General features: G+C 42.0%; 2 protein-coding genes across 8 annotated transcripts in view; both read right to left on the reverse strand.

Annotated features, from left to right (window-relative positions):
• Positions 1–24,027, reverse strand: part of caap1 (caspase activity and apoptosis inhibitor 1) — a 330,075-nt gene that overhangs the window by 81,113 nt on the left and 224,935 nt on the right. The window lies entirely within an intron of this gene.
• On the reverse strand, positions 254–23,168 carry elavl2 (ELAV like neuron-specific RNA binding protein 2; the record flags this gene model as incomplete). Of its 6 annotated transcripts, none has more annotated exons than XM_080451617.1 (7): positions 254–584; positions 6,157–6,195; positions 7,155–7,380; positions 9,374–9,527; positions 13,776–13,879; positions 21,176–21,419; positions 23,082–23,168. In XM_080451617.1, 7 exons carry the CDS (start codon positions 23,154–23,156, stop codon positions 254–256), a joined length of 1,173 nt encoding a protein of 390 aa, XP_080307743.1. The 6 variants fall into 6 exon arrangements, with proteins under 6 accessions (XP_080307743.1, XP_080307740.1, XP_080307739.1 ...); XM_080451614.1 differs by having other exon boundaries at positions 254–581; positions 21,176–21,416; positions 23,082–23,156; XM_080451613.1 differs by having other exon boundaries at positions 21,176–21,416; positions 23,082–23,156.

Below are 24,027 nucleotides of genomic sequence, written 5' to 3' on the forward strand. Positions count from 1 at the left end.
CCGTAGAGACAGCAATAGAATGCAACATCACAGGCCTCAAAACCTGCAGAATTTTTTTCTGGTTCAACATAAATTATATCAAGAAGATTCAAAGCTTAGCAATGAAGGAGAAGAAAATCACGCTGTTGGACGCCAAATATCGTTTTCCTTTGTAACACTGATTTTACAAAGATGGTTTTACTAATGTAGAAAGTATACGGTCGATACGTTTCCATTTTCTGCAGAGTTCTCCAGAAACAATCGGAGTGGGTTATTAGGCTTTGTGCGTTTTGTTGGTTTTGAATGACACTTGGAGAACTCTGTCTCCAAGGCGGTATCCATTCAAGCTAGCGATGGCCACGGCTGCTTCATCATAGTTAGTCATGGTGACAAAACCGAATCCTTTGCACTTGTTTGTGTTGAAGTCGCGGATGACCTTGACATTTGTGACCGCGCCAAAGGGCCCAAACATCTGCCACAGGATGCTTTCATCGGCGTCTGGAGCCAGGTTGTAGACAAAGATGCACCAGCCAGTGCCCGCGTGCCCCGGGATGTTGATGCCAGCCAGACTGGTAACCCCATCGATGGCCATGGGGGAGAACCTGCTGTAAAAACACACAAAAACAGCACGGTTCAAGACAAAACACTCAACAGGGTTTTCTAAGGGAAAAAAAAGAAAAAAAAACGCATTTCAATGAGCAGTAACAGAAACTGACAACTCCACAGACCTGAGGCATGTTTACAGTAGTCTTCAAAATGAGTGTACGAAAGAAAAAAAAAATACACTTCAAACACCTTCGCTTCATAAATCATTGGATAATCAAATTCTTTGGCATGGCTCAATATCTTCTCTGCAGCTAGACAATTATTTACAAAGTCAGTCCTTTCAGAAGAATGCACTGAGCTGTGTATCTCAACTGTGCAGCACGGAAGTTGAAACAGATGAGATGGTGTAATAAATCTGTTCCCTGTGAATGCTACCAATAATATTGTTCATAAACAAAATAAATAACTATTAAATATTCAGTTTGTTTTCCGAGACTGCAATAACGAGTCCCAAAAACCCTGATCTTAGGTAAATCTGGTCTTGGGGTTTGAAGAACAAAATCCAAAGTGCATAGGAAAAGCCATGAATTATTTCAGCAGGTGTCAGATGAGATTAGCTGCTCCAGTTGGCCTCTCAGGGAACATCCACCATGACAGGTGTGCTCCCAGCATCAAGGAACCCGAGAGAGATTTGGCAACCAAGACACCAGCCAACCAGCAGCAGAGAAGAGAAATCACAAGTATAGCATTGCCAGTGATAGGCCTTTGAGCCGTTAGGGAACTGAACTTCAGTCATCCTCTAGGAAGGCTTTCTGTTCAATTGAGCTCAAACAAAGTACCATCTCAGAGACTTCTGAACACGCTTCAGACACAATAAAGGTTAAGAGGGAGAATCCTCTGTCCATGATAGATCAAGGTGTAGTGGGTAGATCACAAGATGCATGGATGAAATTTTAACCAAACCGATTGTATGGTCTAAACCTCTGTGGCAGTTGCATCGACAACCAACACCGTTAACTCTGGAATCAGAGACACTGCTGTGATGGAAAGGAACAGATCCTCCTGGAGAATTAAGGTTACACTATACGTCGTCGCTGTTGGGTGGAAACCTTGTATGTCCAAGACTGTTACTTTTCAGGAAATGGTCAAAAAGAACCTGTGTTCCAATGGCTGCAATGTAGTCATTTAGTCACAAGCTCTTGTTCATACAGTACTTTTCATTGGTTCAATCTTCATAAAACCCACAGACACACGTAACCGCTTTCACTTTGAAAGCTTTTCTAATATAGCAAAGATAGCCCATCGACAAGATCACAATGCATCGTGAGCTCTCATATTGTTATTATTTTCTGCATTGGAGATTCATACTGAACACATCAAAACTATGACAGAACACACATGGAATTATGTATTAAAGGCAGGGCAAAAGATAATTTTAAAAGCTGGATAGTCAAATAATGTGTAAAACAATACTTGTGGCATTCTCATAAAGAAATGTTTTATAAATGTGGGATAACAGACTCGACTCCATCACTGTGCTCTGACCACTCTGGTGTCTTATCCCAACAACTATTCAACAAATCAAACCATTAACGTCACACTCAGAAACACAAGTCCATATTTTTTATTGTTGCATATGCCTCAAATTGACAAGATGACAGACGTCTCGGCTATCCAGCCTTCATCAAGTGAGATGAAGGCTGGATAGCCGAAACGTCTGTCATCTTGTCAATTTGAGGCATATGGAACAATACAAAATATGGACTGTTTAATTTTATTTCAGAGTGCGACCCTTCTTGGTTTGATTTGTAAATGTTGGAAAAGGTGTTTGAACAGCTACATCTGCTCCACCCCCAACATTCAGTTGAGCAGTTTTGTGGTGTCAGGAGTGGATGAAGTGCAACATGCTAAACTCAATTTGAGTCCTCATCAACATTAAAATAAATATCCTCCTATAATTCTACAAACCTCTTTGCGGTGAGACCAAAATCTCTTCTGCCCGGTTCTCCTCACTGGCTGGAGCAATTGATCTGAATTTTCACACAGCCATTGACCATTACCATGTGCACCTAACAGCGAAGCCCGTTTTTCGATTTCCCCAACTGTCAGCTGTTTATTCGCGTTTTTATGTAAAAAGCATGTCGCCATGGTTACGGGTTAACCATGGCGTGGGATGGCCCCGCGAGCTATGGGACGAATGATCAAACTGTGCATGCGTCGAATCCACAGACCCACTGTGTTAGACTCTTGCCGTCTGCCACAAGCACACACAGAGAGTGTGTGTTCGAGACGGGACCCGGGGACGGCGGGACGGCGACGGGATGTGCGTGCGGGGGGGCAACTACTTTCGCCTGCGCACTTCACCGGGTATGGACTAGTTAAAAGTAAATATTCGTAATAATAACCACATTTTGCTTAGATGAAGGTTTGACATTCTCTCAATCAGATTGATGAGGTAGTCACCTGGAGTGGGTTTCTATAGCATCAGAAACTGCAAATAAACATCTCAGATTAGAGACCACAAATAGGCTTCACAGAGTTCAAGTAGCAGACACAAAACTGTTAGGAAGAGACTGCGTGAATCAAGCCTTCCATGGTCAAAATTGCTGCAAAGCCACTACTGAGGAAGAACAAGAATAAGAGAATTGCTTAGGCCAATAAAGAAATGGACATTACACCAGGGGTAATCCACACTATGCTCTGATGAGACAAATAAGAGATGTGTCCCACTGTGTCTTTGTGAGACACAGAAGGTGAGTGGATGGTTTCTGCATGTTGGTTTTGATTGATTGACTACTTTATTAATACGTTTGTTAACACTACAGGGAGTACAGTCAAAGGTTATGCTGAAGGGATAACACAAAAAGCCCCAGGGGACTGTTTCCACTGTGGTCCATTGTGCTCAATTCAATTCATTTCTATAAAAAAAATTATACCACGATTTTGCAACCCCTTTTCACCCAGTGCCAATTGTCTAAGTAATTCCTCTGCCAGCCTAGGGAGCCCTATGCCTCCTTCAACGCATGAGAGCCAACTAGCCTTCTTATCACCCGACAGGGGGAGTTTCCCCCAGTAGGACGTAGCGTGTGGAAGGAACACGTTATTCCAACCAGTTCCTTTCCCCTCCATCAGGCGCCCCGGCTATCAAGGGGGAGGCGGTATAGCGACCAGGATTACTGCATGTTTTTGTGAGGGTACCTACCCTAGGAGACACGGGGAGAACATGCAAACTCCACACAGAATGGCCCTTTTGCCAACCCCACCTAGGGTATGGGCACTGATGACTCGGAGGAGAGAACATGCCCCCCAGCGTCCCCGGGAGGAATCGAACCCAGGACCTTCTAGCTGTGAGGCGACAGCGCTACCGACTGCGCCACCGTGCCCCCACCATCATTTGTTTTTCAACAGGACAATGACCCCAAACACACCTCCAGGCTATCTATGTAAGGGCTATTTTAACCAAGAGGGAGAGTGATGGAGTGCTGCGTCAGATGACCTGGCCTCCACAATCACCCCATTTCCCAATTGAGATGGTTTGGGGTGAGTTGGAGCACAGAGAGACGGAAAACCAGTCAACAAGTCCTAAGCACCTCTGGGAACTCATAAAATAAAAAAATACAAATGTATTCTGATTTTGTTTAAGACTTTGTTTACTGTATAATTCCATATGTTCTTTCATAGTTTCGATGTGTTCAGTTCAGTATTAATTTACAATGTAGAAAAAAAAAAAAAAGAAAAAACATTGAATGAGAAGGTGTGTCCAACATTTTGACTGGAAGTATACCATATGTATATATAAAATAATGTAATTATTACTCATCCTTCACTTAACCCATTGAGACCTGAAGCCGATTCTACATGTCTCCTAAATCTCAACAGTTTTCTGAAAAACGTATGTTTCTATATCAGTGGTGCTCAATCTTTTTCATGTCAAGGACCCCCGAAATGATATGTATTTGGCCGCGGAACCCCATCAAAATATTTAGTTCCAGGGACCCCCCAGAAGCAACGATTTGAGTTAAAAATGTTCGCTTTAAAAATATATATATTAAAAGATTTGCACACATTTTCACGATTTTTCAAAAATAGCAGATCTATAAGCTCGTAGCGCGGCACTCGGTGCCGCGCTATGAGCTTGTATATCTGCTATTTTTGAATAGCCCAAAGTGTAAAATAATGCTTTTTAGCTGAAATCTAAAAATGACACAGTTCCAGGTCTTAATGGGTTAAGTACAGAATCAGATCACCACATTTCCCAGTGCAGATCACTGAAATGTCCAGTTATATTTAGTCGGCTGATATTGGAAATAAAATTCTAATTGTCTTAAGGAGGTTGGTGTTGCATGTTGCAGTGGCAGGGGGGGAATTATTGCCCAGAGCAGGGAGGTCACTCAGTGGGTGACACGTGACCCATCAGTGGTCTTTCTCCTGCTAGCGTGAATCAACCTCAGAACTTCAGTTCGCCCCCTAGCCCTCTCTCTCTCCTGCCTCCATCTCTCACACTGTATTGCATCTTCACACAAGTTTGCTACATATCACAACCAGAAGTCTCCGCCAGGTCAGGTTGTGTTGTCACCAACACAATGGTGCCGGAGTGCGGACGGACACACACGCGGACGGACCGAGGGTAAAACATACTCTCCACCATACCTTCGGCCTGGCGGAGACAACCGGTGTTGCCAGATACTGGGAGAGAAACAAGCAACCAGGTCTAGGAAAACCAGCCCAAAAGAAGTGACTATGGGCCACATGAGCACTTTAACATATACGTCAGCTATTTGAAAATAGCAGATCTACAAGCTCACAACGCATCGCGATGCGACGCGTTGTGAGCTTGTAGATCGGCTATTTTCAAATACAATCTTACGAGGAAATTATAATAAGCAGATCTGGCAACCCAGATCACAACACACCACCACACTAGTGTTTACCATTCCAATGACGTTGCATAGGTTGGTACTGAAACCAAAAAGGACCTGTCAACCCCATTGCTCATTATAGAGATGTTCACCGTCAGATGGTCCATGCCCCATAATGATAATAAATGAAGGGGCAAACCATAGATATAGAAAACTAGATACCTCATTGGCCTCTGCAGTTCATTGGAACGACCTGTATCGCAGCCGCCATTTTGGAGAAGGCAAGCTTCCTGACTACTGGCAAATCACAGCGCGTCTTTTCCCGGGACTTGTCAGAATCTAGTTGTATAAAAATAAATATCCCGTTATATTTTCATACAACTAGATTCTGCCAAGTCCCCGGAAAAGACTGTGCGCTGTGATTGGCCAGTAGTCAGGAAACCTTGCCTTCTCCAAAACGGCGCCCTAGATACATACGCCTCAGAGCCGGAGGAGGCGGCTACCTTTATACGTCTATGGGGAAAAACACCGATACCTGGAGACAGATTTAATCTTCCTGAACGTGCCACCTCATAGTGATTGAGTACCACTTAATCCTGTGCCCTTACACAAAAGTGTACCACTACACACAATGCCAGAGTCATGGAAAATTAAAAAGAAACAAACTAGATCATGAATTTCCCAGCAGTTTCTGAAAATTAAGACAGACTTATAAACCCAGAAATCAACCCAGAAATCAGTCTAATCAAAACCAGAATGAAATCTAAATTACCTTTTGACTCCATAGGCCATGTTAAGCAGATTGTCCAACCTGAAACCAAACACACAAAAACCAATACATATATTAGCTCCAGTATGCATGATGGTTTCCATGAGATAAATGAATACATTTTCATAAAGTTTGCGTCAAGGAGCCGCCACAGAGATGAATCAATAACTAGAGACTAAGTGGAGTCAGCTGTTCTCCTGCCACGTTATTCCCAAGACAATCCCCATCCTTATTAACCTGCTGACATTTGCCTTGCGTGTCGATATTCTAGCTACACAACAGCGCAAACGGGAAACATCCACTTGATTCAGACACAAAAAGGCTGGGAAGAGCAGGAGTTTGCTTTAAAACACTACAGAAAAAGATTTGCTCCATCTCAAGGTGAAATTCACGTTATTTCTCTGTGCTTGCCGGCTATAGTATAGCAGTAACGTCACATCACAAAAATCAATCAAATGGACCATTATTATCTACCAATTTCAAAATGTATGGAAAAGTAAATAGTCTTTGACCAAGGTGCTACACTCTTTCAGAAGGAACACTTCAAGTTTATTTAATAAAAAAAGTTATTATGATCCCACACCTATCCTGACATTTTTTTCCCCTTCCTCCTGCTCAGACTGAGCGAAAAACATGCCAGGATGTTGAGTAAGTAGCCTTTGCCTTTAACACCTAAAATCACCCGCTGTCTTAATTATCCAGAAAACTGCTCATCCACTGCCATGCCTGACCAAATGACCTCAAACCAAAGTGCAGTAGGAACTACATCTGCAACAGGACGACGTAGCTCAGCCAAGCTTCAAAAAATTTTAAGACTGGAAGGGCTGAATTATTCTGTCCAGTCTTGATGAGCTCCAACACAACACTGATTTTCACAATACTGCTCAGACAATTTAAATGCTAATTTCAAGAGACTTGAAGGTCAACATATGCAGCATCAGTAGCAAGTATTAACAAAGCCTGCTCCTGATTGGATTTCATTTATTTCACTTTAATTTCACCTGAAGCGCTGTGCTTGCTGCGCGAGGGGTCCTGGGTACCTTCGATTGGGGGACTGGTACAGCTGGGACAGAAGCGCTTGGCTGGTCTTTTGACTGGGGTTGTTGGCAAACTTCACCGTGATTGGCTCAGTGGCGCCGGGAGGCTTCTGGCAGTTCAGGCCCTTGATGGCCTCCTCGGCTTCAATTCGCCGGTCAAAGCGAATGAAGCCTACCCCTCTGGAGACTCCTGGGGAGAAGGGACATGCACGATGATTATAATTGTAAATGCTAAAAATTCAATCTTGATTTTCATGGAAGCATTCTACAACAACATTTACGGTACCAGAGGAGATAAAGAGCTTGAAAATGTCCAGTGCTTCAACATTTGTAACCTGCACCCTTCTGGGCCCAAATTATTTTGATGCAGTTACTCAGAAGAACAAGGCATTTTCAATAATCGGTTAATTACCTAGCAGAAACGGCAATAGGATGCATAATTTGCAACGGCAGTTCTTGTACTTAACCACAACCGAGAATAACTAGGGGTGTCACGATTTCGATTCGGAATCGTAAATGTATATGAATGTTCAGCAGGTTTGCAATTCCTGCGGTATTGTATTTAGTGTTCCTGTGCATGTGTGCGTGCGAAGGGAAGCAGGCTGTAATCGTTTCTGTGTATCTCACGCATTGTCCAAAGGAAAAAAGGGTAAACATTTCAAAGACAACACAGCTGGTGGTTAATGTTGCGTTAATGTGTAGCCTGCATTACATCAGACCACCAAGACTATTCAATTCTGGCACATGCGCAGCAGTGACGACCGAGACATCGCCTCTCGTTGAAAAATAATTACTAGGGGCCATCTGAAAATGCAGCTGCAACCCTAATGCAGCAAGCATATAAAAACCATATAAAAACCTCAACAGTCTACGTTCATTCCGTGAGTCGGATTCAAAACAGCAGCATTTTCCGTGATCATTCCAAAGCTTAGCACGTTCGTCAAGTCGGTGGTCTTCAAAATAAGTGCGTGTGGAAGGGCTGAGCGATGCCAATTAATTGCATTGAGCAACACAGAGCTACTTGACCATCACAGCATACTACATTAATGACTGGGAAATTGAAAATCCTTCAAATGCTCCTCATGTATGATGCTCTCGAGGGAAGCACAGAATCATGTTTTTTATTTAAATAAAAAAGTTGCTTATTTCTTTTTCGTATGAAAAAAAAGGAAATTGAATTAAATCGGAAGTCAAATTGTGGATTTGGAGAATCGTGACACCCGTAGGCAGAACTATTTGGGGAATTTCCTTATAGGTGAGAATGTCCCAAAAAATATATAATATATATAATAGAATTTTTAAACTGCAGGAATAACCAATCTGCGAGCTCACAACATGTCGCGATGTGACGTGTTGTGAGCTTGTAGATCAACCATTTTCGCACGACACCATTGTGTCAAAAAAAGAAAATGGAAATGGGAATGGATGGCTTTTCTCTATTAATCCTTGCCTTAAAGCATCTTGCCCTCTGCTGCAGCAGGGAATGAAAAGAGGCATGGACGTGTTGGTATATATAGCTGTGAGAAATTCAGTTTATTAGTATTTTATAAGGATCCCTTTCCACTTGGCAGTTTGGGAAATGAAGATTATAACTTGTTGTAAATGTATTTTACTTCTTGCTACAAAAACAGGCACTGCAGCTACAACCTTAGGGAATACAAAAAAAAGAAAAGGGCAAAAAGGGAGGGGGAGCGAGAAGGTGAATGCAAGCTGGGAGAGGGGGGGGGGGGGTTGTAAGCGGGAAGGAGAAAAGGAATTACCCGGCGTAGAGTCCTACTACTTTACACTGATTTCATATTCTATCCATCGATGCATATTTATGAACTGCTCCAGTGGAAAATTGCATTTTTTGGGGGACCACATAGCGACATGTTTGATGTATTCCTTGGGCCTGATGGTGGCACCTTGCCAGGCAGCCAGCGCAGGCGGAAGGAGGGGGAGGAATGGAGGGCGATGCGGAGAGAGGAAAACGGATGAGGATGATGAGATGAGGATGTGGGGAGGGGGGAGGGGGGGGTAGTCGCATGGATTAAAGCAAACAAAAATCTCATGACTGAAAGAGTGTGTATGGCCAAGTCCTAATGTGTGATTTGTGAAACAGTGTGAAAGGAGCCCACAACAGTAGCGCCGTTTCCTAGACAATCAAGTAAAATTATGATATTTTTTATTCATATTCTACTCACCAGTCACCTGGTCCACCAGAATGCGTGAGGTAATGATGCGCCCGTACTGGGAGAAGAGCTGCTCCAGTTCCTTCTGAGTCATGGTTTTTGGCAAGCCACTGACGTACAAATTTGCATCTCTGATGGAGGCCGAGCTTGGACGGGCGTAGGAGACCTTATGGGGCGGGGAGACAGAGCGTGACCGTCGGTTAGCTCGTACAGCGCATTGCAGAAGGGTTCAAGCATTACACGCAGCTAAAACACACACACACACACACTTTAGCGCCGACACACATACACACACACCTCTCAAAATGAATTGCGTCAGAGCGGCTAGGCTATACATCACATTTCTCGTTACATTTGTTAACACCAACAGATGAGAGCTGACACTATGGCCTATTTCTGGTCAAGAGAATGTAAGCAGAAAGAAACTGTTCCGTCAGATCAAGGGGTTCAGGTCCAATTAAAAAGATGTATATACACACACTATATACGACAAACTACACTTCCTTTTCCTTGTGAACAAATACTGACATGAGAATCACATTACAAGTTATTGTAATCTCATTATGACTAAGAGAATAAACAAATTGTCACATAATTTTTTTTATATATTGTCACAACATTGCAATGCACAGCATATTCAATATAACTTTGACCTGCAGAATAAAAGACAAACAATGGCAGTGTTGTTTCTGCCCCCAAATCTACTTGTTTTTGCTCCTAATTTTCTCAAAAGGCGTTGTGAAATCATTCGTCAGGCTGCTTTGACAACCAAGGGCAGTCTTCATGATTCTCATGAAGGCAATCTTGCATGAAAGTGAAAAGCGTGACGTCACAGAGCATAGTTCACTCTGCTCTAGGGGTGTAACGATTCACCGCGGTTCACGTTTACATTTTCCCAGTTTTTATTTAAAATGTTTCCACATCCCAGACATCCTATTTTTTTATACATTTCATAAATCAAATATAAGAATGGTCCAGGTTATGGTTAATGTATACTCCCGATGTCGCACATCGAAAATAGCACATATAGTACAAGCTCACAATGTGACGCATTGTGAGCTTATAGATCTACCATTTTTGTAGTCTTTATGGCAACACCAGTGGTAGCCATCTGGTCATTATAGTGTTATAACTACAATTCCCAGCAGTCAGTTTGAAATGAAAACAAGGAGCATGGTTTTGAGCTGCGGGGCTCCGTCCGAGTCTGCGGGCAGACATGCCACTCCAGATCTAATCTAACATCTAACAGTAGGAGCATTTATTCACTGACCAACTGTATACAGTGCACTGCTGCATTCACAACGTTACAGCTAAAGACTAATTCATACACCATAATACAACGGTTTCGCATGCCCACCAAAAAAAACAAAAACAAGAATGTATGCGGGGAACAAGCAAACTCAAAACTAGATTAAGTACTTCAAGAGAATCACAATGAATTTCATTCACTTATAACAATTGACATATTTGTATTGATAATTAACTGTCCTGCGATGCGTTGTTACTCAACTACTCTCCTGTGCCTTCACATATAAAATCGAAACTTTAAGAGCCCAATTTCACAAACTAGAGCCAACACCTACTTCGCACCGCCGATCCGACCAATATTTCTGAGTCATAGTGTCAAGAGCTTTGTCAGGGTACCCGTCTGTCTGTCTCCTTTTAGTGCTTGTATGGAGATCCTCTGTATCCGTCTGTCTATCCGTGTCCCTTTTAGGCCCATATATGGAGATCCCTGATGTCATTAGTATATGCCCACATGGGCATATTGGTTGGATCAGCATTTCACGACAACTGGATATCCATATATGGACATATCGGCCGGATTGGCGGTTCTGGACAACCGGATTTCCATATATGCCTATACACGGGCATATTGAGTTTGTTTATGATTATGTCGGCGTCATAGTGACATGCCTATATATGGACGTATGGGGTTTGTTTATGGTTACGTCTGAGTCAGAGTGACCTGGCTGTGGTCGGCTGGCCGGCCCACCCAGAAGACAATTTTAATATAGGACGGGAGGGAGACAATGGGCTCGGGATAATAGTTACTTTTAGCTGAATACCGTCTGTGTCACTTTAGATTTCTTTGGGCTATTCAAAAATAGCAGATATACAAGCTCATAGAGTGCCGCGCTATGAGCTTGTAGATCTGCTATTTTTGAAAAATCTTGAAAAAATAAATCTATTTTTTTTTTCAAAAAAACTGTTAGGATTTAGAAACTATTTTAAAGAATCGCCTCAGGTCTTAATGGGTTAGACTTAGCTCTCAAAATGTACTATTGTCATAAATGGTCCATGGGGGCTGTGGAATCCATGTATAGCACTATAGGTTGGCAGTGGAAAAACTATACAAAAATGCTAAAAGAAAATGTCACTTCAAACTAATTGGTCTCCCTCCATAGACCAATGTGTCAACATTTCTTTCTTTCTTTCTTTCTAGAAGCTCCAGTATAACGTTTTTAGAAGGGGCGTTCTGGCAGCCTACAGCACTGGGCTGGAGCCTAACCATAAATCAACATTTGTCCATAAACACAGGGCGAGTAATAGAAAACAGAGGGGGACCAGATAGTCATCTACCAGGTACTGTGGGATCAATACATCATTACACCCCTGAGTAGTCATAAATTCATCTTCCCTCATCGCACCATCCTTTCCTAGAGACACTGTGCAGCAGACATGTAGACACTACAGCCAGGGTTGCCAGATCTGCTCATCATAATTTCCCCCGCAATATTTTATTTGAAAATAGCAGATCTACAAGCTCACAACGCGTCGCATCGCGACTCGTTGTGAGCTTGTAGATCTGCCATTTTCAAATAGCTGATGTATATGTTAAAGTGCTCATGTGGCCTTCTGCTCATGTGGCCTTCTTTTGGGCTGGTTTTCCTAGACCTGGTTGCTTGTTTCTCACAGAATCTGGCAACACTGACTACAGCGCGTGCATGCAACACATGCATAAAAACAACATGCACGCACACTGACACAGCCTACAGTTGAGGGGTGAAAATGGCTTGATAGTACTTGTGCTGCAAAACTGAGCGAGCGCGTGCGTGAGGACGGCGCCAGGGTCTGCTGCATCTTGCAATTCTCTGTGCCTGGTGGCTTGCAGGTTCCCGTGTGACAGGGACGTCTATTATCTGGAGAGTGCACCGCGGCCGCATTTAATTACAGTGTCAGGCCTGCTAAATGGTCCTATGCCAGGCCCCTCTCCGCAATCTCGCCCGATGGATTGTATCAATAAAATTCACTCGCTTTAATTAAACCTCCAAATAGGATTCTTTTCGGTGCTCCCCGATCGATGAGACCCCCGCTCTCTCTCGCCCCCCTCTCTCACCTTCCCTTAGTCCTGTCCTGAAGCGAAAGCATACAAGGTGAAAGTGAAAAGCTAAAGCTCCCTCCCTCCCTCCCCACAGCCTCCTCCTCTGCCTTTCCCCTCCCATCCCTCCCTGCCTGCCTCGCTCCCAGCCTCACCTTCACACTTCATTTGATGCTAATACTTGCAAAGTATATTCCTCTAGCTCAATGGGGTTTATTTGCACTTCTAACAGAGCAGCTGGAGAATTTGGTGATGTGTGATGTATGAAGAAAGAAAAAAAAAGGAAAAGAAAATGCTCCCATGTTCCACTTTCAGAGGTGTGAGCGGAAGAAGCAGGACGGAAAAAGCTTTTGTGCCACGTTTGATTTGTGCACGTGAAACCAAGTGGGTTCACAGCATTCCACACGGTCCCCCTTATATATATAAATAATCAAGCTTGCAATACACGAATTGGCACCAATCACAATCAGCACATCTACAAACAACATTTTAAAATCTATGTTGTTCTTTGTGCACAAAGCCTTTCTCTCTCTCTTGCCTCTCCTGCATTTCGAGAGATCAAGACCGATGCCTTGTACGGCCCCACTGGAAAATCACATCCAATAATCTGGGCTTAACCGTTCCCAGGTCCTGCAACACTGTATGAAGCAAATGAGTTTTTCCACCAGCACACCACAGTCCCTGCACCGTCTGATGAATGCTAATGGCCGCCGCCTCTCCCTGTAGCGGCATCATACATATGGGGGAGCCACTCCATAGCACACGCAACCATAGAAACAGTTCTGCTCTACTTGAGGCCCAGACAAAGCTGCCTGTGCCCAGATTAACAATAGGCTTGCCATGCCTCTCTCTCAGTTCTGCTCCCCTCGCAGTGCTTTGACTTTGAGCCAGAGAGCTATAATAGTAGTGCCTTTCTGCATCTGTTGTTAACGGAAACAGATTTAATTGGCTTCACATTTAATTGGCTTCAATGTCGTCGATGCAGATTGCCTCTCGACTTATTGGACTGAAAAATAAATCTTGGCACAAGGACAGAATAAAATGCCAACCTATTTTAACAAGTTAGAACGATTACATTTAAGGGCATCTTACCTTGATGGTTTTGGTCTGAAGTCTCAGGCCGTTTAAGGTATTGATGGCTTTTTCTGCATCTTTCGGGTCCACGTAATTCACAAATCCATACCCTAGGCTCTGCCCTGCAATCATAAGACAAGATGTATTCACAATTGTGCATAACCAGGGGCAGATATACATACATATATTATTCTGTAAATGCAAAATACAATATATAGCCTATATCAGGAAGATGTGAGCGCCAACTATTCCACAGTGCTAAACAAAGTAAAACATGTTCAGTTTTTAAAACCATACAATGCCTTAGGGCTAATACTTTTACCCACAACAATGTTTTATTTTGAAGTTATAATCTTTGTCAAGTGAAGAATTAACGTCTTTAACCCTGAAAGTATTTTAAACAATGTATAACATTTGAAAAAAGGACTTAGGGGGTCAACCCATTAAGACCTGATTTCTTAAAAAAAAAATCTAAATCCCAACAGTTTTTTGAAAAATCGAAAAAATGTTCTCAAGATTTTTCAAAAATAGCAGATCTACAAGCTCAGTGCGGCACTCGTGCCGCACTATGAGCTTGTATATCTGCTATTTTTGAATAGCCAAAGAAATCTTAAGTGACACAGATGCGTTCACACTCCACATGTTGAAGCTCTCTACGAGTCCAAGAATACACGAGGGCACACGGCTGCCTCCAGCAACTTCAGATTTGTCTCAGAACCAGAACCTAGCCATCTCCTTGACAAATATCTTAAATTACCAATGGCAGGTGATTCGTCTGGTTTCACACAGACTCACATCTCTGACAGCGCCGCGGCTGTGGCTGTCCCCCCGTCCCCCCCCCCCCTTTCCTGCAGCCGTTTATCTCCAAGACGTACAATAGATTGACACCCACTCCTTGTGTGCACACAGGCAATTCAATTTCCTCCACCCACATCACTGGGCCTCCATGCAATTCTGCTGCAGGTCAAGTTCACAAGCAACTTCAGCAAATTAATATTTAACCCATTAATACCTGGAACGCATCTGTGTCACTTTAGATGTCTTTGGCTATTCAAAAATAGCAGATATACAAGCTCATAGCGCGGCACCGAGTGCCGCGCTATGAACTTGTAGATCTGCTATTTTTGAAAAATCGTGAAAAAAAATTTTTTAGATTTTTTTCCAAAAACTGTTAGGATTTCTTTTTTTTTAAAGAATCGGCTCAGGTCTTAAAGGGTTAAGCTACTTCAATGAAATAGAAACTTTCTATTAGATCACTGGGAAGGAAATATTTTCATATTCCCAAAGTAGCATATGGAAGCAAATTATTCCTAGGCACCGGGGTTCACTTGGGGACAAAAGAAAAGGAAACGTATGTCAACATTGATTAACCAATTCTTTGCAGAGGACTGATTTATTAGGAGGCGTGGGGTGGCTGAGCATCAGCTTCAGACCCTTACGGTTTTAACCCATTGAGACCTGAAGCCGATTCTACATGTCTCCTAAATCTCAACATTTTTCTGAAAAACGTATGTTTCTATATCAGTGGTTCTCAATCTTTTTCATGTCAAGGACCCCCAAAATGATATGTATTTGGCCGCGGACCCTCATCTAAATATTTAGTTCCAGGGACCCCCCAGAAGCAAAGATTTGAGTTACAAATGTTCACTTTAAAAATATATATATTCAAAGATTTGCACACATTTTCACGATTTTTCAAAAATAGCAGATCTACAAGCTCGTAGCGCGGCACTCGGTGCCGCGCTATGAGCTTGTATATCTGCTATTTTTGAATAGCCAAAGTGTAAAATAATGCTTTTTAGCTCAAATCTAAAAATGACAGTTCCAGGTCTTAATGGGTTAATGCATTAACAGTCACCTCCTATAGACACCTATAGTGCGGCTCCATTAGGCATTATAAAACGGGCAAATACTCGTTCACCACCAACAATCAACCAACCTATTTTTTTGCTTCTTTTTCTCATCCACAAAACAAATCTATATCCATAGTCTAAATAGTCTATTAAATAGTCATGTTAACAACATTGCCCACATATTTGGCCTTCTCTACCGTCTGTGCAATGTAAAAGCATCATTACCTTGGAATACTACCAAATATCATTGCTCTTCTGCAGAAACTTTTTTTGTAACTTAATGCCCTACTTTGTCGTACAACTATTGAAAATAGGCAACCTACAACTGAACTTTTATTTTAACCCATTAAGACCTGAGGCCGCCTTCTAAACATGTTCTAAATCCTAACAGTTTTCGGGAAAAAATATTTAAAATTTTTTTTTCACAATTCTTCAAAAATAGCAGATCTATAAGCTCATAGCGCGGCACTCGGTGCCGCGCTATGAACTTGTATATCTGCTATTTTTGAATAGCCAAAGAAATCTAAAATGACACAGATGCGTTCCTGGTCTTAACACATTGACCGCCGGGCCCGTAGTTCTACGGGCCGTTAAATCCAACAGTATAGCGCCGATCCCGTAGCCTACGGGCTGTGGTGCTTTTTCCTTTTTTTTCCGAATATTTTTTTTTTTTCAATTTTCTAGTACGGCACATTTCATTGTAACACCACCGGAAACGGAATTATTTGGGATCCGGTTTTGACGATCACGCCGGCTCCCATTCTAAAGCGCACACTGAGACGCCATTTTCTTCGATTGTAGTTTTTCTCCTCGCTGATCACTGTTTAACATAAACCGTACTCAACAATGGATGCCCCGTTTGACACGTGGTTTGGACTGGTAGACACAGGGAGATGTCCGCGATGTTTACAAACAGTGCACAGATCAATCTTAAGGATTTTAACGAGGTCTATGGCGACGTGAAAAAAACAAAAAACAATAAAACGTTGGCACTGGTGAGTACATTATGAGATTAACCTCTGGCTGTCAATGTGTTAATGGGTTAAGCCATTTTCCCAAAAATTTGGAACCAACCAAGTCTGTGGATTTTACAAATTTAAACAATTAAAAGTATTAACACAAAAAATAACTACATTGAATCCATTGGAACAAAGGTCCCCCCCGCCCCCCTTTCCTGAAAACTGTGAAAAGTAATGGTTTTTAGACATACAAGGTTTCCACAAATACTATAAAGGGACTTGTAGCGTTGGCAGCAAATAGGTGGCCTGAATGTACACATATTAACTTATTTCTGGCTCACCACCATATGAGGCAGCGGTCTCATGGGTTCTTTTCAGCTGTGACGAGGAACAGTTCATAAACTTACATTCACCTTAGGCCTACATCTCAGGGAGTGCTATAGCCAGAAGAAAGACGCAGAGCCTTTGAAACGAGCTGGGGAAAAAAATAAAATCACGCTTTTTGCTTAAAGCCTGGAGGGCAAACAAAAGCCTGAGTCTTTGGGTCTGTGTGTGTAGCCATGTGTTGAGGTGGGGGGGAAGTGAAATGGCAATTATGTCGCTCCTATGGAACACTTCAATCTCTGCTACTTCAGTCATCTTTGTTAAAAACCCCGGGACTCATAGAACATCTGCCTAGAATATGAAGATATGGATTGGCTCCCTGGGATAGATTTTTAACCCATTAAGACCGGGAACGCATCTGTGTCATTTAAAGATTACTTTCGGCTATTCAAAAATAGCAGATCTACAAGCTCATAGCGCGGCACCGAGTGCCACGCTACAAGCTTGTAGATCCGCTATTTTCATTTATTTTTTATCGTGAAAATGTGTTTTTGAATATACATTTGGAACTCAAATCTTTGCTTCTGGGGGTCACTGGAACAAAATATTTTGAGATCCACGGGGTCCGCAGACAAATACATATCATTTTGGGTGGTCCTTGACATGAAAAAAGTGTGATAACCACTGATTATAGCAACATATACATATATATATATATTTTTAAACGAGAAGACATTTGTAGAATCCCCAGAAGCAAAGATTTGAGTTAAAAATGTTCGGTTTAACACATCGGGTGCCAAACACGGTCTGAACCGTGTTTGCGCAGAGTAGCGGTCCGGTGCCGAACACGGTCCAGACCGTGAAATATGTCTTTTTGTTTTTTTCGTTTTTCTCCACACGGGCGGGGCTAGAGCAGCTCTGGGAGTACCCATTGTGATCTTGAGAAGGATAGGCCAGATAGATCACCGGAAAAACAAAAACATGGCTCCCATCCACTTCCTGTCTATTTCCTTCTTTAAAACACCTATATCTCCGAATCTGTTTCCGGTGGGGAAAACCGGTCATGCGCGATGCGCGATCCCCCCCCATTGTAACTCGCGAGTGAAATGTTATCGTTCCAGGCTGTAGCCAGGGTCATCGCGCAACATGAATGGATGTTTTTTTTTACATGGATTTGCTCCTCGTGGAGTCTAGAGCTTTAAACAGCAAAGCGCAGTCAATGGGGAGAATGCTGGCACCCAACGTAAGTTGTTATGAAAAAATGCTGGCACCCAATGTGTTAAAAAATATTAAAAGATTTACACACTTTTTCACGATTTTTCCAAAAATAACAGATCTACAAGCTCGTATATCTGCTATTTTTGAATAGTCAAAAACTATCTTAAAATGACACAGATGCGTTCCCGGTCTAAATGGATTAAAATATCAGACTCCCGTCATGCCCAGAGTAAAACTGGGAATGAATACTGGGATACTGGGGCAGAAAGAAGGCATCAAGGATAAAACGATGGCCACAATGGAACAATCCAAAAGGAGTGACACGCATCTCAACATCAGAGCTCACCGCAGCACACATGTAGTAGGGCTGTGTAACTCACCAAAAATATATCCAAACAGACATTTAGAAGCTCTAAACAACTAAAATCTTGCTCATGCAGGTTAATTGAATTACGGAAAAGCAGGGCTTTTTTCCTTTTACTTTCAATTCTTATACATCAACGAATCGACACAAAAAAGTATATATATTTTTATAATCAACCCTGTATTATACAATGCTGGCGTGCAAAAATAGCAAGCCCGTACTGTTTACAGTGCAGACCTTGTCAGAACTATGAGGGCAGTGTAAAGAAAAGCATCAGCTTCAGACCCTTACGGTTTTAATGTATCATCAGTCACCTCCTATAGACACCTAATAGTGCGGCTCCATTAGCCATTATAAAGGTAAATGATGAAACCAGAGCTCAAGTTGTTACCATAGCGTTCTGCTCCCAACTCCACATGTTAACGCCCCTTAAATTACTATAAAAATAATGTATTATACAGATTTCAAGTCCTTCAACAGTTTAATTTGGTTGGAAAACACTTAAATTATTTAGGCTACCGTTTTCACACTTGCACTGTTAAATATGCAGCCTAGCAAGCATGTTTATGTTCAACCACCCAAGTGAGTTGTGCAAAACACAGATTTCTGAAAAGATATCGCTTGTGTTTCAGCTCAAACCATTTCATACAATGATCAGCTTTTCTAGCATGCATCACTGCACAACGCTATTTCCTGCATGGCTAAACAACAATTGTTGGAATCATTACATGCCACACAACATGGCTAACTGCTGAACGCAACCATCTTGGCCCTGTAGGCCTACCGCTTCATGCCACTTCAACAAAAGAAAACTCAAACTATGAACAGGGTTCATACAAGAAAACAGAAGGGTGGGGGGGGGGATTTTTCAAACTACTTAAGCCCTATGTACTTCTTCATACGACAATAAGCGAAAATAGCAGATCTACAAGCTCACAACACGTTGTGATGCAGCACATAGTGAGCTTCTAGATTAGCCATTTTAGTTTTAGAATTTTTAAATTGTGCCCAAATTAGGGTTGCCATGGTTTAAATGTGTGATATTTGCAAATATAAAAAGGAAGTGAATGCATTTGATTCAGTCTGACCAGAAGCAGCGATAAATACAATTGAATGACCAGAGGGGGGGGATATTAAAAGCAGAGGCATGGATTCCACCCTCAAACAAATCCAACCATGTGAATGAATCACATCCATTGCATAGGTGGTGCAGCACTCTTAACGAACCACTGGTTGCTCCTTCAAACTGTACAACATAACACACTGTTGCCAAAGTTGATCTGAACTTGAAAATTGACTTTTTTATTTTTTAAATAATAAGCAACTACCCTGTTAAGGAACATCAGAAAGACTCATTAAAGATAATGTGATGTGGTTCAAACTTAAGGAGGAAAGGGGTGGACAGGAATGCATTTATCTAAAAATACTCCACATTTTTAGACATGGGGAAAGCCATTAGTAGGTGCAGTGCTCCTGCCGAGCACGCACAAGACAGCCCCTCATGAATAGTGGTCAGCTATATGTAAGCATTGTGAAATATTTAACACTATGAATATTTCAGACACAGGAGGTGGTTCTGTGCACATCTTTTATGTTCACTTAATGAAGGCAAGTCAAACCCTTGGGAATCAAAACATCATTAAAATGATCTATAATTACAAAAGGAGTAGAGTCAATTCAAGACTCGGCTTCTCCATCTCACACGAGTCACTGGGGAGAATCAGCCTCCTACCCGGCAGCCTCCATTCACAGGGAACGATCAGTTCACTACACAGTGTGGCTCTGGCAATTTCAGGGCAAAATATGCAAATGGCAGAAGCGTATTCATTCTAAAAAAAAAAGAAAAAGAAAGAAAAAAGGCTAAGGAGGCTGAAGTCCCTGACAGTGGGACTGAGGGAGTTCTAAAGAGCAGATGGAGGAAGGTCTAGGCAACCTTGACAAACGCAGCACGCAGTTAAGAATCCAGCAGCCTCAGCCATTATCTAACCGCTCACGTCCGAGAGGCCATGTCAGCATGTGCCTCCATGCCGGCTGCACGCCGCTCTCCTTTGAAAAAAAGTAATCTTATTAAAGTCTTCTACCTAAATATGAAATGTGACTCCAGATAGCACTTTGGAGGTCCTCCCAGGCTGTAAGCACAACAACAAAAACAAACATCCACCCTCTCAAAAGACAACCCTTGATGCACACCAGGCACTACACACTACAAATTATACCAGTGATATTTAACAATCAAATCAGCCCTTAATGGCCCAAACTCGTTCTGGCTTGCTGCTGGGTCGTTTTCATAATGGTTGAAACATTTACACGATGGCGTCTAATTATAACGTTTGAGACTCTGTTTGCCTCACCAAATATGGGTAAAAAAAACAAAGTTCCATAATTCATGACAGTAGAAAAAGATTAACACCACCCAGAGAGATCATCTGTAAGGATGGAGAGAAACTCACACGTGTGCATGCATAAATAGGGCAAAGCTTATGACTTAATGGGTAATACAGTTGGTAGAGCCTGAGTGATAACATTTTAGGGACTAAATATTGATGCAGAGTTGCAGACGATTGTGGAGACACTTGTCTTAGTTTGCTTGGGTTCTAGTGTAAAGAGGTGCTCAGATGCAGCTCTTATGAGCCTCAAAATTAGCCAGCAATAGCAATGGAAAGAGGCAAAGAGCCAGTGTCTGTCTGCATGACATGTTACCTGTTATTTTGTCTCGAACTAGTTTACAGGACTCGATTTCGCCGATGCTCCCGAACAAGCTCTTCAGCTCCTCCTGGGTCATGTTCTGAGGCAGATAGTTGACTATCAAGTTAGTTTTACTGTCTTCTATGCTCCCTGACTCTACGGGAGAGGAGCAGTTGTTTGAGATTGTGGAGGGGCCGTTGCTTGTGTTGTTGCAAGTTGGCCCATTGGACAGCTGTGTTTCCATGGCAGCAATTACCTGCTAAAGAGAAAGAGAGAAAAAAATAAAGTCAGGACCACATGATTAAAAAGTAACCCTCCCCGAACCCCCCCAAAAAAAGTGCAAAGAAATGCTCAGTTAAAAAAGGATGCTCTTCACACATGGAGCTGAGTCAGCCTATGATGTATTGTCAAGGAATGTATCGATTAAAGTCTGACAAAATGCAAAGCTTAAATACAATTATATCCTTTTTATTATTAAACATAAACCCTAATTTCATATCATCACTGCCAGGCAGAAACCTTGCATCTCCAAACAGTATTTCATCTTTTTTAGGCTTTTTCATAAAAGAATGCTGTATTTTATAATTGTGTCGCACAGTAAATGTCACACAAACGTAGGGAAAATAGCCCTTCTACAAGCTCACAACGCATAATGCATTGTGTAGATCTGCAATTTACTTTAACCCATTAAGGCCTGAGGCGATTCTTAAAAATATTTTCTAAATCCTAACAGTTTTTAGAAAATAATAAAAAAGAAAATTTCTAGATTTTTCAAAAATAGCAGATCTACAAGCTCATAGCGCGGCACCGAGTGCCGCGCTATGAGCTTGTAGATCTGCTATTTTTGAATAGCCAAAGAAATTTTAAGTGACACAGATGCGTTCCAGGTCTTAATGGGTTCAATTTTTTACAAATAATATAATGTTGCCTCTAATGGCATGCTCAAAATAGGGACGCCAGGGAGAAAGTGGTTGGGTCTATCGGTGGGTTTTATAAATATTTGATCAATGAAAAGTATTAAGAGCTTGTGACTAAACAACTACATTGGATCATTGGAACACTGGTTAACGTTTTTTGGACATACAGTACAAGGTTTCTGCACGACAATGACAATATCAAGGGCATTAATGGGAATGGATGTCTCAACAGGTATAAATAGCAACGTGTAAGCCAATACAATAATTCATAAACAAATTATGGATTTTGTTCTAAAGTACAGTTAGCTGTACAGTCAGTGAGACATACTTATCGGCTAAACTAAACCCCTTCAGGTTTAAAACTATATTTTCCAATGACTGCTACACTTTACATTATCCATTACATAATGATTGCGGCTTTTGTTTCTAGGTAGACAGAGTTGTTCTGTTCTGAAGAAGAAAAGCTGCACTACTCGTCTGTTAAAAAGAAAGAAAAAAGGGGGGGAAAGTGCACAGCATTGTAACAGCAGTATTAAGGTCGAGTTAAAAACAAACAATAATATCTCTTAAGGTTAGCTGTGGCAACCAAAGTGAATCATTTCATTCAGCAACTGGTCTGTCTGCAAAAATCAAAGCCTATCAGCACACTGGTACTGAAAAGGCCTAGAGCCTATCCATATTGTTATTCTAACACTATCGATGTTTGACTAGACAATAGTTCACAGAGGCCATGAAGCCATAATGTGATAATTGACCAAGTAGATAGTCAATATCAGCAGTAGTCTGACATGTTCAGACCATACCAATATAGTCACGCATCATATGAACAACATGGGGGTTAGCAAAACAAAAAGTGAAATGCATTCAAAACATTGAACACAGGCTTAATTTGATTTATACATGCGTCTAGTGAGTGCTAGAATCATTAGTAGGACCTGAGCACAGAGACAATGAGTAGGCAGGCCTAGGGGCCCGAATTAAATCAAGAAAGAAATGCCACAGACCCCAGTCCAAGCCGGCTCAGCCGCCCACGAACCACTTCTAAGAAGAGAAGCCACATCGCACAGTCTGACTGCCATGTTAGTTTGGAGTTGTCTGCAGAATGTGGACACAAAAAAAGTACTTCATGTTAGATCAACGAGAACAGCGATGTACACAGTGAACAGTCAGTGGTGATAACATGTCATCGTTGGGAGGGAGTGGGCAGTTCATATGTTTTGGGCTGTCCATATGCAGATTGGGTTAAACCAGGGGAGAGGCAAAGGGCAATGTTTCACTCAAGTTACAAGTCACCTTGCGTGAGGAACAAACAGCAGAAGCAAGGGATGTATAAATGTTCGGTCAAGAAGAGAAACATCTGTCTACAGGAGCGAGCACAATAAAAGCATGGAATGGCAATTAGTGAAGTAGAAGGAATGCGTCGCAGAAAGGTGTACCGAAAACACAAATCAAACAGTTTGCTCACATCTAGCAGATGGGAGCCGTTGCTAGAGCTAATGCACACCTAGGTAGGCACGTCCTGCATTTGCTAACCAAATTAAAGTGGCACTTAAATCTTTTTAAATGTGTGAACGTGCAAGATCTATAAATATTACCCAGAGGTCACGACACACAGCCTTTGCATCCAAAAGACAAACAAGCAAATAATGAAAATGCATTTAATTTCTTATACACTGGGCAAGCTGTGTGAGCTGACAAACCTTATGACAAGAACATTCTGTCCAGCAGTGCCTACTTTGCCTTAAACCCCATTACCAATAAGTTGACAAGCATCTCGTGTTCCAAATCCATGCAGTCAGGTTAATATGGTAGCACTAGCAATCAGTGTTGCCAAATTCTGTGAGAGAAACAAGCAACCAGGTCTAGGAAAACCAGCCCAAAATAAGCGACTATGGGCCACATGAGCACTTTAACATATACATCAGCTACTTGAAAATAGCAGATCTACAA

Source organism: Gymnoscopelus braueri (genome assembly GCF_963280865.1).
Source record: "Gymnoscopelus braueri genome assembly, chromosome: 15".
Lineage (NCBI taxonomy): Eukaryota > Metazoa > Chordata > Actinopteri > Myctophiformes > Myctophidae > Gymnoscopelus > Gymnoscopelus braueri.